This window comes from Scardinius erythrophthalmus, assembly GCF_964197995.2.
Source record: "Scardinius erythrophthalmus genome assembly, chromosome: 11".
In the NCBI taxonomy this organism is placed as follows: Eukaryota; Metazoa; Chordata; class Actinopteri; order Cypriniformes; family Leuciscidae; genus Scardinius; species Scardinius erythrophthalmus.
Window position 1 is genome coordinate 37,271,378 of NC_138231.1, and position 13,376 is coordinate 37,284,753.

Below are 13,376 nucleotides of genomic sequence, written 5' to 3' on the forward strand. Positions count from 1 at the left end.
TCAGCTTAAAAACACTACATAATCAACGATACATACTAACGTCCTTTATTTGAAGCCAACTGAAATATTTAAGTCTAAATCTGAGCTTAGCTCTCGCCAGAAGAGAACTAGAACTAGAACAGTTCAAAGACCAAAACCATGGCCTTGATTTCCAGGAAAGAAAAAACACATATTATATGCAGTCCTCAGCTGACCCCTAAACACAAAAAGATAGCGTTCATGTGCTTATTACGTAACATCAGTGCTTTGGGGGTCCTTGACTCTTTTCTTTGCTGCTCTGTAGAGGCAAGGCTCCTTGGAAAAGCATCAACACACCTTTAAAAAAAAAAAAAAAACAAACACAACAAGACCGATCAAAAAGCAGAATGGGTTTTTAGTTTGTATTCTTTATTCTAACAAAGAATTTCTAAACTTTGTTCAGTTGCATTCAAAACACAGAATTTCCATTTTAATAAGTATGAGTACATACGCACAGTATCCTGACTAGCAACTGTTTCCAATTTGCTCATAAATAAGCTTAAAAAGAAACAATCTTGGTGCAATTCTCCACACTGCCCATAACGGTAAACCTTTTAAAGTACAAGATGAAAAAAACAAACAATAAAAACACACTGAGATGGTGTATGGCCAGTATTTTTATCAGACAGAAAACAGAATGTGTTAACATGTATTGACATTAGCACATTTTTAGCGCTTGGCTAAAACAAAACCTGCATTCCATGAAATTCCCCTTTGAATTCGTGTCCTCATACATTGTTTTGCCATTACTTTACTAGAACTGCTTTATTAAAACAGTATGTCTTTAATGTTTTCTTTTTCAATTATGCAATATTGCAAAGCCCAAAAACTATTAGGTAACATTTATAAAAAAAAAAAAAAAAAAAAAAAAAAAACTTTTATATACTTTAAAACACATTTTAAAGTAGACAGAAACATACACCTTTCTCACAATCTCAATGAGTTTTGGACAATAACATTTAACTACAACCAAACAAGACATCTGTGGAGATTTACAGATGTATACGTCTTAATGTTTACATCTGTATTCTTTAAATAACCGTACTTGTGCACAATACACATCAGCAGTACAAACAGAAAACCATACACTGTGTAAACTATGACCAAAAGATTGCCAGGTTTCTCTTCAGAACTTCATTGTTTAATCAACAAGGACATACTTTAGGTGCATATTAATTTCAGTGTTTGATATGCAGAAGCATTATGGTTCATTACATAATTTGCTTCCAAGCAAAAGTGTTGCTTCAAAAAAATACAAGCAAAGATAAACCAACATAACACATTTGTTTGGCTTGTTGGTAACTGAAGCAGCATCTTTAATTAGTGCATTTATCTCGCTTCCTTTAAAAACACCTCTACTGTTCTCTGTGTGGACTGGAAAACTGAACCACAGCATATTTGGCATTAGTCATCCAGTGCGGATCCTGAGAGTTGAGCTTCTCTGCCTGGCCCGGCTGTAAGCCCACCTGAACATCAGCCTTCAGTGTCCTAAGACTACAGAGAGGGGCAGGCTGGAACCCCCTCAACGCCCGATCGAACGGAACCGTGTGCTCCCACTTCCTGTCGCCAGTCAGCTTCCTGTAGTTCAGGTCTCCTTTGAAGAGAATCAGGTCAGAGCCCTGGAGCGTGCTGTAGAGATCAGCTGCATCCAGCGCCATGTCGCAGAACTCATGGGGCATGGTCCAAAAAGGGTGGTCATGGTAGGACCAGGTGCCATCCTTCATGAAATGCTTCCATTGGACACCGCTAGCTGACATCCACTTGTGATTGGCTGCCATGGTCTGCATGATGGTCCACTCAAAGTCTTGTTTGGTGACGTCTGAGACGAACCATGGGAAGGACTTGCCATGAAATCGGATTTGCTTGGCTAGTCCGGCAGAAACAAGGAAGTCAGCAAGGACCAGATCGGTAACAAGCTCAAAGCCAGCATTGTCTAAAACAATGTCCACTCTTGCATGCTTCTTAACTGCGGATCCGGACCCTTGAGCAGCAACCAGCGTTGACCAAACCATGTTGGAGTCATCCACTAGGATGCAGCGCTGGAGATCAGGCAGAGAATCGATGGGACTGGACCTTTGAGAGTTGTCCTGACCGGCAGAGATGGACAGATCACACTTGTTTCCCCACAGAGAGACCTACAAAATACACAATAAACAAGATTATGTGACATTACGTTATCCCCAACAGTCTAATATCAATAAAGTAGACAAGCACATGCTGAAAACAACAGCCACCCCAAGGCATGTTACTTGGCACCGCAAACTTGATGTCATTTTGGTTAACAAGATTCTTTGTTCTAAATTAAAGATGCGAGTCATTAAGTTAATGGTTACGGCTTAGTGAAATCAATTTTTCTTGTTTATGGTGTTGTGTTCTTATGCCATAGAAACATAAACATGTCACATAAACATTTGTTTTTAATGGCAGGGATAGGCCTGTCACGATAACAAATTTTGCTGGACGATAAATTGTCCAAGAAATTATCGCGATAAACGATAATATTGTCGTTCTGAGACCATTTTCATTTAATATAATTATAATGGCATAATAATGCAGGTACACCTTTTCAACGATCTATAAACTTTTATTTCTAAAGAATATTAAACATTGAAAACGGAAAACATTTTAAATATCCAAAAAAATGAACAAAACAACCAAAAACAATGAAAGCAATGGACTCTTAGTGTCTGTTAACAAAATAAATGTCTGTTAATATATAAAATGAAACAAAATTGCACTTCAAAAAATATTAAACATTAGGCTTTAGACATTATTAAATGGTGATACATTCCATAACAGGCAAAACTGACAGTTAGGACCTTTGTAAACAAATAAAAAAAAGCCTCAACAAGCCATATCGCACAATTTTGCACTGTTACTTTGTCCTCCTGTTACTTTGTCAAGTGATTGTGTACTGTCGGGAAGACGGAGACGCACTTTATTGCGTGTGTATGCTACGCACTGAAAATACTTGGTTAGGATTAGGGGTGAGGAGTGCGTGCGTATTACACGCCATAAAGAGCGTATCATATGCACGCAAAAACTATTTTTGGCGTATAAATGGCACGAGAAATAACATTCGTGGTATAGATATGCATTTTCATGTGATCGGGCTCGCTGTCGCAACTCACAACTAGCGTCTTCTCTCTCTCCCGGCAGTAGCCGCAAACAGTCCCGCCTTTCCCACACAAAGACCATGTGACTGACAAGTGCCGCGCCGCCGCCTCCCCGTACTACGGTGGCCCAGTAGTGCACAACACAATGAAATGTAAAAAGCAAACATAAGTTCACAACACAACGAAATAAAGCCACAACACAACGGAAACAAGCCACAACACAACGGAAAATCCACAACACAACGAAATAAAGCCACAACACAACGGAAACAAGCCACAACACAACGGAAAATCCACAACACAACGAAATAAAGCCACAACACAACGGAAATGCTCCCGACCACTAGAGGGCTCTCGGAGCCCAGTAAAGTTAGTTTTCCAAGCCATTGTTCATTAGAGAGTCAGCAGTCTATAAAAATATATCAACACCACGATTAGTTTTAACAGTATGTAGCTAACCATTGTTTATCGACATTTATTAATTCAAAATCACCTACGTGCATTATAGCTACATATTTATACTCTAGAATGCTTTGACGCGCTACCACAGCGCATTATCCCTGAGGGAACGTCTGCCAATTCCTCCAAGTTGTTAAAACGTATAATTTGTTTTAATTAAAATTACTTCAAAAACATACAAACATAACATTCAAAAACATACATATTCAAAATCCAAAGCTTGATTGTATTTGATAGTAGACTGACTTAATATGACTTTTATAATGACTTTTTCCAATACCCTTCATGTATTTACAGTAATTAACAATTATTTTTTTTAGGAAATTTCTGTAAAAGTTTTTTTTTTTTTTATCATGTTCCTAGTGACCAGACTGACTTATTATAGGTGGAATTGTGCCAATTCCTTCCTATTTCACCAAATGGTTTTTATTTTTATTTATCAAATTATATTATAATAAATTATACGTTTTAACCACTTGGTGGAATTGCCAGACGTGCCCTGCGCTGTGGAAGCGCGTCCAAGCATTCTCGAGTATAAATCAAATACGCAGCTATAATTCATGTAGGTTATTTTGAAGTAATATTTTAAGTTGATATACACTGTTAAAACTAATCGTGGTATTTATATATAAAGACTGCTGACTCTATAGAACAATGGCTTGGAAAACTAACTTTACTGGGCTCCAAGAGCCCTCTAGTGGTCGGGAGCATTTCCGTTGTGTTGTGGCTTTATTTCGTTGTGTTGTAGATTTTCCCGTTGTGTTGTAGATTTTCCGTTGTGTTGTGGCTTATTTCCGTTGTGTTGTTGCTTTATTTCGTTGTGTTGTGGATTTTCCGTTGTGTTGTGGCTTATTTCCGTTGTGTTGTGGCTTTATTTCGTTGTGTTGTGGCTTGTTTCCGTTGTGTTGTGAACTTATGTTTGCTTTTTACATTTCGTTGTGTTGTGCACTACTGGGCCACCGTACCACACAAAGACCATGCAACTGACAACAAGAGGGTTCACTCCTCCTATACGCTAAAGAACCGAGAGTGGTCATCCAGTCTCTTTGGTAGAGAGAGAGAGAGACGAGGAAAACAAACAAGCATGCAAATGGAATTATCGCGGCCGGAAAAATTATCGAGCTCATTTTTTTTATCGTGCGATTAATCGACTTATCGACTATCGCGACAGGCCTAGGCAGGGATCATTGAATTATGCTGCAGCTAAGAGCATGGACATACTAACCTGAAGCAACTTGAGAAAGTTCTCTCGCAGCTGCATCTCACTCATGTTCTCCATGTTGGTTATGAGCTCCTGAAGGTATGTACAGAGGCATTTAATCGCTTGTTGAGATTCAAAGAAGCTTTGCGTCTTTCCCTCTTTAAAGCCATCAAAGTTACCCATTGGTGGACTTTAGGAAACAAAGTAAAACAAACAAAATAAATGAATTTTACAATTCAAAATGTATCAATGCAACAGAGTATTTAAAACAATTACCCTTAAATTAACAAAATATAAAAAATAAAACAACTTAAAGCACATTTAAGATAACACTTGAAATGATTATTTGGTTAAAAAAAAAAAAAAAAGACTAAAATGGTGTAAACTACTTCACTAATTACTATGCTATAGTATTTCTAAAGCAAGTCATACTTTTTTACTCATCACAATTGTATTTAATTTAGAGCTATCAAGTACAATCATGTCAGGCCCGGCGCCACGAGGGGGCAAAAGGGGGCATTGCCCCCTCAGATCTGATTTGTGCCCCCTCAGTTTCATTTTTGTATTTATGGTTACAAATGAAATGTTTAACCTTTTGAGCGGTACAGTCCCATATATGGGATTTTTTTTATTTCAGTGCCCCTGAGAGTACGGTCCCACATATGGGATTTAGAATGTTCGGTTACGTGACATAACGGCCAGATTCAAACTGTGCTTTCGCGCGTTGGTTGGCGCTGAGCCAGAGTCGGACGCGCTCAGCGCTGTCATATATCACAACTATGCAGTGTTTTCAACCTCACAATTTTTATTTTAGGTTTCAGACAATTAAATACACATTAAGCACTAGTAAAACAATACATTTGGAGTTTGTAAAATACACACTGATGTCTGTGGAAGCAGCAATAACAATCTATTCAAATATAATTTGCCGACGTGTGCTATTCATCATATCAGACAAACACAGTGGAAGTAACTATAAAGTAGTTTACTCTATTCTTCTATTCCACTTTCTTGCATGTATTTCGGGAGAAATTGATGACTCACAGGATTCTCAGAACGCGGCGCAAAGAAACAGCCATCTCACGTTATAGATCAAGATCAAGATTATTTATAAAGGTTTTTAAATGACCAAACACACTCACATACACATTTTTTTTATCAGATAGTTGATGACATGATAAGCAAGTTTGTGAGTATTTTGAATCAAAAAGGGAAAAGGAAATAAAAGCGATATATCCGCGGTGTGTCACGTGACAAATATGACGCGTTGCCATGGAAACATTAAGGGGGGACGTTCTAAATTCTAAAATAACAGTCGCCTTGAAAAAACTCAGAGTCAGTTAGAATATTAAAATTAAGCGTGAAAGGGTTAATATATGCATAATAAATGAAGCTGGCTTATCTTTTTTTACTAAGCAAGTTATTGTGTATTGTTCATTGATGGTATAAAGTTAAGCCCCCTTAACAATTTCACATGCCCCCTCAGTCATTTCATTCTGCAGCCGGGCCTGAATCATGTATAGTCATGTTTAATGGTCTTCAGGGTTTCTGCAGGTATCTTCAAATTAAATTTAATGCATTTTAATGCCTTTTTTTATGTCATACATGATCCACAACTAACCACAGATATTATATATATATATATATATATATATATATATATATATATATATATATATATATATTATACCGACCACCGAGACTTATTAACCGGTTGAAACCGGTTAACCGATTAGTTTAAAATATGCTACGCTATTTGAAATAACAGCCATTTCGAGCCACGCCTGCAATTGCAACTCTGTCGCATCTCTCTGCCGCTCTGCCTTCCACTCACGTCACTTTTTTTAAATCCTCTACAGCGCGAAACACGAGTCCCGCAAATGCGGCGCCGAGGAGCTTGTATGTAATCGGAGGACAAATGGCTCCTTAGTTTTGAAATGGTTTTGGTACAAGGTGATCGCGTTGAAAATAAAGGCGTTTGTCATTTGAAAGCTCATTTGAAACATTGCCGCGGCTCATTTAAGAAAATGACAGCTCCGAAGAGACACCGCTTTAGTTTGAGGTAGTGCTAACAATAATAAAGAAAGATGCTTTATTATTGGTTAAAAGCCGTAACTATATTATATATATATATATATTGTATATAGTTACGGCTTTTAACCATTTGTGTAGTATGAAATTGTTATTGTATGTCCTATTCAGACAAAACTTGGTACATGTCATCACAAGCATGACCTAAGGCGACATGCTGCGTTTCGGTACTGTGCCACCTTCTCGTCCGGAGATACGAAAGATGGCTATTTTTGCTTATAACTTCTGAACGATTTGTCCAAAAATAATCAGTCTCGTTAGATTCAGGGTGTCATGCCTAGTTGACTAATATCTAATTTTCAGACATCGGCCATTTTGGACATTGGCCATTTTGAATTTTGTACTAAAATGCTGTATTTTATGAACGTATTACGAAACTCGGTATGGGTCATTAATACGATGCCCTGAAGGAGCCAAGTTTCGAACCAGCGCCACCTAGTGGTACAATTTATTTTTCACAAGCTTATAACTCTAGGTGTGATGGACTTATTTTCACGCGAGTCATCTCCTTATGTCCTGAATCTTTGTCGAGTACAAACGTGCTAGGTTGCGCCTTACTGTTTGTGTTGTGTTGTGATTTAGCGATTAAAAAACATTTGCCAATAACTTCGAAACCGTTAGACCGATCGAGACGAAACCACCGTAGGAAGTTTGGAAACATAGGTCGTTGGCTACATGCTAATGCCCAAATGTCAAAATTTTTATAGTACCGGTAAGTGGCAAAAAAATCCAAAGTCACCCATGGGTAATTTTTTATGCTCTCATACATATGTCTATAACTAAAACAAAATGAGATATTTTCACCAAATTTGACACACATGTATGGGTGAACAAAACAAGGACATTGCCATTAATTACAATATAATATTATGATATTAAATGCCACACTTTACAAATGCAATGTGGCTCTTCAGATATCAGGTTAACCATAAGCTACATTAGCATTAAGATAGCTTAGCATGCTAATCTGGTCAACATGCTTTTTTTTTTTTTTTTTGCTAATTCTTACACTGAAGCCTCTCCACTGCAGTTTGGTAAATCAGCATGAACTGAGTGGCACAAGCTGCTAAACCACGTGCCCCGAACCATTCAGGTCGTGGTGGCACATGCCCAGACCGCAATAGGTACTGTGGCCAGAAGTGGTGCAAAGATGCTTCACCGATGACCGATGGTTGACTGTATCAACATTAACCGATCAAAGTTGTCGGTAGTCGGTTAAAAACAAAAAAGTGATCTCTAAATTTAGGCTATTATAGACAGTGGACTAAACATTACTACAGTTAGCCATCTCATTCCAAGATCTTTTTGTGTGAAGTGAACAAATCCCTCACACTCTATTTTTCATAACTCGTTTTTAGGCTACTTAATAAACCAATAAAAACATTTGGCGCCAGGTCACAGCGTTTGGGTTCGTGTGCTCACAAGGTTTGCGAAAAGTAAAGGCTACAGGCTAAAACACTGGAGGTTAGAGCCAGGGCAGGATGAAGCGTGCGAAGAAAAGTAGTGTGTGGGACCATTTCACCAAAAAGAATGACACAGATGTAAGTTGCAACTTGTGTGATACAGTGCTTAAATACAGTAGTAGCACATCATCTATGATGTAAGGTGATGATGATCATCATCTTTCTTTATTATTGTTAGCACTACCTCAAACTAAAGCGGTGTCTCTTCGGAGCTGTCATTTTCTTAAATGAGCCGCGGCAATGTTTCAAATGAGCTTTCAAATGACAAACGCCTTTATTTTCAACGCGATCACCTTGTACCAAAACCATTTCAAAACTAAGGAGCCATTTGTCCTCCGATTACATACAAGCTCCTCGGCGCCGCATTTGCGGGACTCGTGTTTCGCGCTGTAGGGGATTTAAAAAAAGTGACGTGAGTGGAAGGGCGGCAGAGAGATGCGACAGAGTTGCAATTGCAGGCGTGGCTCGAAATGGCTGTTATTTCAAATAGCGTAGCATATTTTAAACTAATCGGTTAACCGGTTTCAACCGGTTAATAAGGCTCGGTGGTCGGTCAATAACATTTTTAGTTTTCGCCATCCCTACTTCAGTTCCAGACATGGTGTCTATCTGAGAAGGAACTCAATAAATAAGATTAATTTTGAGTTGATTCTCACTTGAATTATGGATCATCAGAATCTTGGTGAATGCACGTCTTGCCAGTGGTGCAACGAGACTTTAGAAAAACTGTGTGGAATAGTTTAATTTCAATTCCTTTATTATTCAGGCATTGTACTAATCTTTCTTTCTCTTGGATTAGAAATAGAGAAATTAGAAATGTTTTTGTTCATTCTGTCTTCATTCTCATCTGAACTTATGTTAATTTGGAGTTCATTTTCACCTGTACTTCTGAACCAGCTGTTTTTTCATGCATGTTCAATTTCTGCTGTTTTTTCTCATCCTGCTCTGCACTGCTGTTGCAGATGCTTCAGAGGCTTGGCCCCATATCGCTGCTTGCAGCTATATTTCCTGTTATTCCTGCTGTTCAAAATGCCAGCGTCATCTCCGCATCACAGCAATTTTGCTCTGGCCGGAAGCAATTACCAAACCGGTTCCTCGTGTTTATCACACTAACGTACATACTTTGCAACAGCACATACAAATTATTAATTATATTTATATTCAAAATTATATTATATTCAAATGAATTGATAATATAAAATTTTCTTCAAAACTATATCTACATTTTTAATGTTTTTAATGCTTAAAATGTAATGCTTTTTAATGGTATTTAAGGCCTTAATTTTCGCAAAATCCATTTAATGACTTTTAATGCCCCGCGGAAACCCTGTTCATGATTTAAAAAAAAAAAAGAAAAAAAAAAGTTTTTTTTTTTTACATTTTCTCTTTAAAAAAATTGTGATTAAACAGGTTATAAACTCAGTATTGTTATTTTTAAATACTATAATTTTTACTATTAGATGCTAAAGTTAATCTAAACTTTAAGATGCTTTGATTTTTGAGTAAAATTGTGACAGTATTAATTTCCCTCAAGTATAATTTCTCTGGCCTTTTTTATTTATTTAAAATTGTATTCATTATGTATTATGCTGATTTGTCTTACTTCATATTCAGAGCCTCTTGGATCCTGCGGTACATGTAGCACTCCACATAAAGCCATGATGACTTGAACCAGCTGACAGGCTGCCCGTCCTCCATCAGGTCCTGCTGTCTACCCATGTATTCATTCCAGGCCTCTGTGTCCTCAGCATTATCAGTCAGAAGCAGAACAGGTTTGTCTGTCTGAAGTTCATTCCTCAGCTTGGACAGGAAGGAGAAGGCCCTCTTCTCTGCCTGGATGCCCTCCTGATCAAACACATCTAGAAGTTAAATCTGAGAAAACTGTCAGAACAGGCTTATATATATTTTATTTTATGAATAACATAAGAAAATATTGAATATTGTAAAAATGTTGAACATAACTAATGAAAGAAATCATACATACCTTTCCATATTCTTTGAAGAAACTTTCTTTATTACGATGTAAAGAGTCTACCACTTTGGTGAGTATGGTTGGTAGTCTATCTCTCACAGTCAGATAGGCAAAGGACCTAAAATAGCAAAGAACTGATTTACAGGTATTTTTGAAACTTATTTTTGACGTCCACAGTGAGCATGAATATAAACTATGATTATAAAGACATACCCTTCAAATTTAGCAGAGCGTGACAGCGGGGTGAACGTTCCCTCCACCTCCATCTTTGAAATGCATTGCAAATAGGAAGGACTACAGATTCTTCTTTTTTTTAAAAGTGCTCTAAGCGATGTTGGGTGACGTCACGTCCCGCCCATCCGTAAAACCCCAAGTGGACCTCAAGGTTGAAAAATCGTCAATGCAAGTGAATGGGAGAAAATAATTATTTTCTGGTCCCGTTTGAATTGTGCCATGAATGTGAACATATGTTGTCTGTGAATTTTTTATATAATTTTTCATGTTACGAGTGTGACAGTATATGGTATGATTCTTCGGCTAGCAGTTGTGGAAAAGACATAATGTGACGCCTATGTGACGTCACCTGATAAAGTTGACTTACCCGTGGTTTTCACCAACCTCAACGATTTTGTCCTCTCCCTGAAAGAAGGCGGTAAAGTGCACCAAAGACACAGCCATGTTTAGCGGGATCCGTGAGCTAGTGTCCGAGTGCGAATGGTGGTGACGTTTCAAACGCATCGAAAGCAGCGAAGAGTTGTAGTCCACAAAGTGCTCTCACACAAAGTGCTCTCACACAAAGTCTAACCGTATCAAACTTCTACCCGCTAAATTGTAGCATTCTTTACACGAAATAATATATAAAAAAATTCACAGACAACATATGTTCACATTCATGGCACAATTCAAACGGGACCAGAAAATAATTATTTACTATGGAGTTAGAATCATGCCAAAACCTCACACACACACAAAACGTGTTTTACTCACACCCAACGATTCACAAACAAACTCAGTGTGGTTTGCAAATATAAAACATCACTCACAAACTAATGCATTTTGTTCTGCAAATAAAAAACATACCTATCAAACAAATACAGTATGTTTTACATATACAAAGAAACGTATTTCTTCAATGACAAAAATATCCTCCAAGTACAAACTCAAATCTTTCAAGTACAAAAAAAAATCCTTCAAGTAAAAAAAAAACCTTCAAGTACAAAACAAAATTCTACAAGTACAAAACAAAATTCTTCAAGTACAAAACAAAATCCTTCAAGTACAAAACAAAATTCTACAAGTACGAAAAACTGTCACGTGACTTTTGGCACTAATTTTCTGCCTTGCTGATCCACACACAAATGCCTTCAGATCCACACGCATGCTAGTAAACGGTCATGTAATTCGCACTCCACAACAGCAGGTGGCGCTGTTACCGACTTGCTTTAGCGCCGCCACGGACATGGAAAGAGAAGAGAAGAAGAAACGCTAGCGTGGGGGACGTTTTTTGAACAAGATGAGCGGCCAACAGGTGAGTTTGCAGTCGTTGCTGGTGAAAAATCAAATGTTAGAAATGTTAGTATATTTAGTTAGTAAATATCAAACTCATGAAATGTCTGTCGTGGGTAGGGGTGAATGGCCGTAGCCAGCTATGAGGTCACCGAGGTCCGGACCTCGGTAAAAAGATGTATATTCAAAAATAAAATGTCAAGCTCTCTAAATGATTAATTAGCCTTTTAAAGCACTTCATATGAGTGTTTGCAATTCATGTCGCTGCGAGAAGATAACGTTAAAACAGTGAACGGGGCTTGAGAGCATGTTGTGACTTGTGAGTGAGGGCGCGGGTGAAACCTCCGTGTTGCCAGATCCACCTATTATACGTCTTTTTGGATTCGTTTTTCCCATTTATTGTGACACTTTAGGAATTTTATTTTTATTTATTTTTTATTACCTTTCCAAGTTAATGTGAAGTGGCGAAGTTATGAGATGATGATAACAATAGAAAGACTGGTAAAAATATGTCTGGCCATTTTATTTGTTTATGATGCATATAGTTCAATTACCAGTTAATCTACAGTTTACAGTAGTTGGTTGTCGTTATACTGCAGTGCATTTAAATCTCTGTAGCTTTTTCAGTAGTTAAGTACTTTGGATCATGTAGTTTAGCTAATTACAAACAGCAAATTCATAGTATCCAAATAACTTTTTTTTCACCCTATAAAGCCCACAACAATAGGAAAAGTAGTTGATAAGGGAATGGGGTTTCACTTTTATGTGTTTTTGTAGTGCTGTCATGAAATCTATGTGGTTTTAACCAAATTTGAGTATATAGAAATATGATTTCTTAAGTATTTTGTATGCATGTCTTGATGTGTCATATTTTGCAGTGTTAACAATGCATTTAAGATTGCACCCCTGTGTTAAGTACCCTTTTTGCTTTTTTAGAGCAATTCAGGAAAAAAAAATACAAAGTAAGAAAGTTAATACACGTCTTTGCTGAAATGTATTGTGCTGTTGTTGTTAACAAGCCATGGTTCATTTGCTCTGCTCTTAGGATTGCACGTGTCCTGGGACAGGAGAGAGAGTGAGTGGGAAACCCACTGCTGAATTCGGCCCTGGTTTGTCCTCATGGATGAGGTGTTGGGACAGAGGCATTGCACCAACCACCATCCTCATTGCCTCAATCCCTGAGGACACACCAGGGCTGAGTTCAGCAGTGGGTGCCCACGGTGAGGAGGAGCCAGGGGCAGCGGCACCAGCACCACCAGTAGCAGCAACATGAAGACGGCGAGACAGAGAGGCCAACTACAAAGGGAGGCAGAGGCGAGGAGAGCACAGGAGAGTAGGGAGAGGATGGACAGGCTGTTTTCTCTTCTTGAGAGAATGATTGAGAAATATATTTTTTTTATTCTTGTTTAACTTTTTTCACTTTTATTTTTTAAAAGGAAAGAAAAATTCCGTGTTTTTAAGCAACTTTAAATGTGTAAATAAAAGAGAATGAATTGTTCTGGTCATTGTTTGTTTTTGTAATGACAGTAATAATTTCTACATGAAACAAA

At 37.8% G+C, this 13,376-nt stretch overlaps 1 protein-coding gene across 1 annotated transcript; it reads right to left on the reverse strand.

Annotated features, from left to right (window-relative positions):
- Positions 1-1,140: 1,140 nt before the first annotated feature.
- LOC308697981 (damage-control phosphatase ARMT1-like) lies at positions 1,141-10,586 on the reverse strand (the record flags this gene model as incomplete). Its single annotated transcript, XM_081377722.1, has 5 exons — positions 1,141-2,153; positions 4,819-4,984; positions 9,952-10,193; positions 10,333-10,438; positions 10,534-10,586. The coding sequence occupies 5 exons, from the start codon at positions 10,584-10,586 to the stop codon at positions 1,374-1,376; spliced, it is 1,347 nt and encodes a 448-aa protein (XP_081233848.1). The 3' UTR covers positions 1,141-1,373.
- Positions 10,587-13,376: the final 2,790 nt, after the last annotated feature.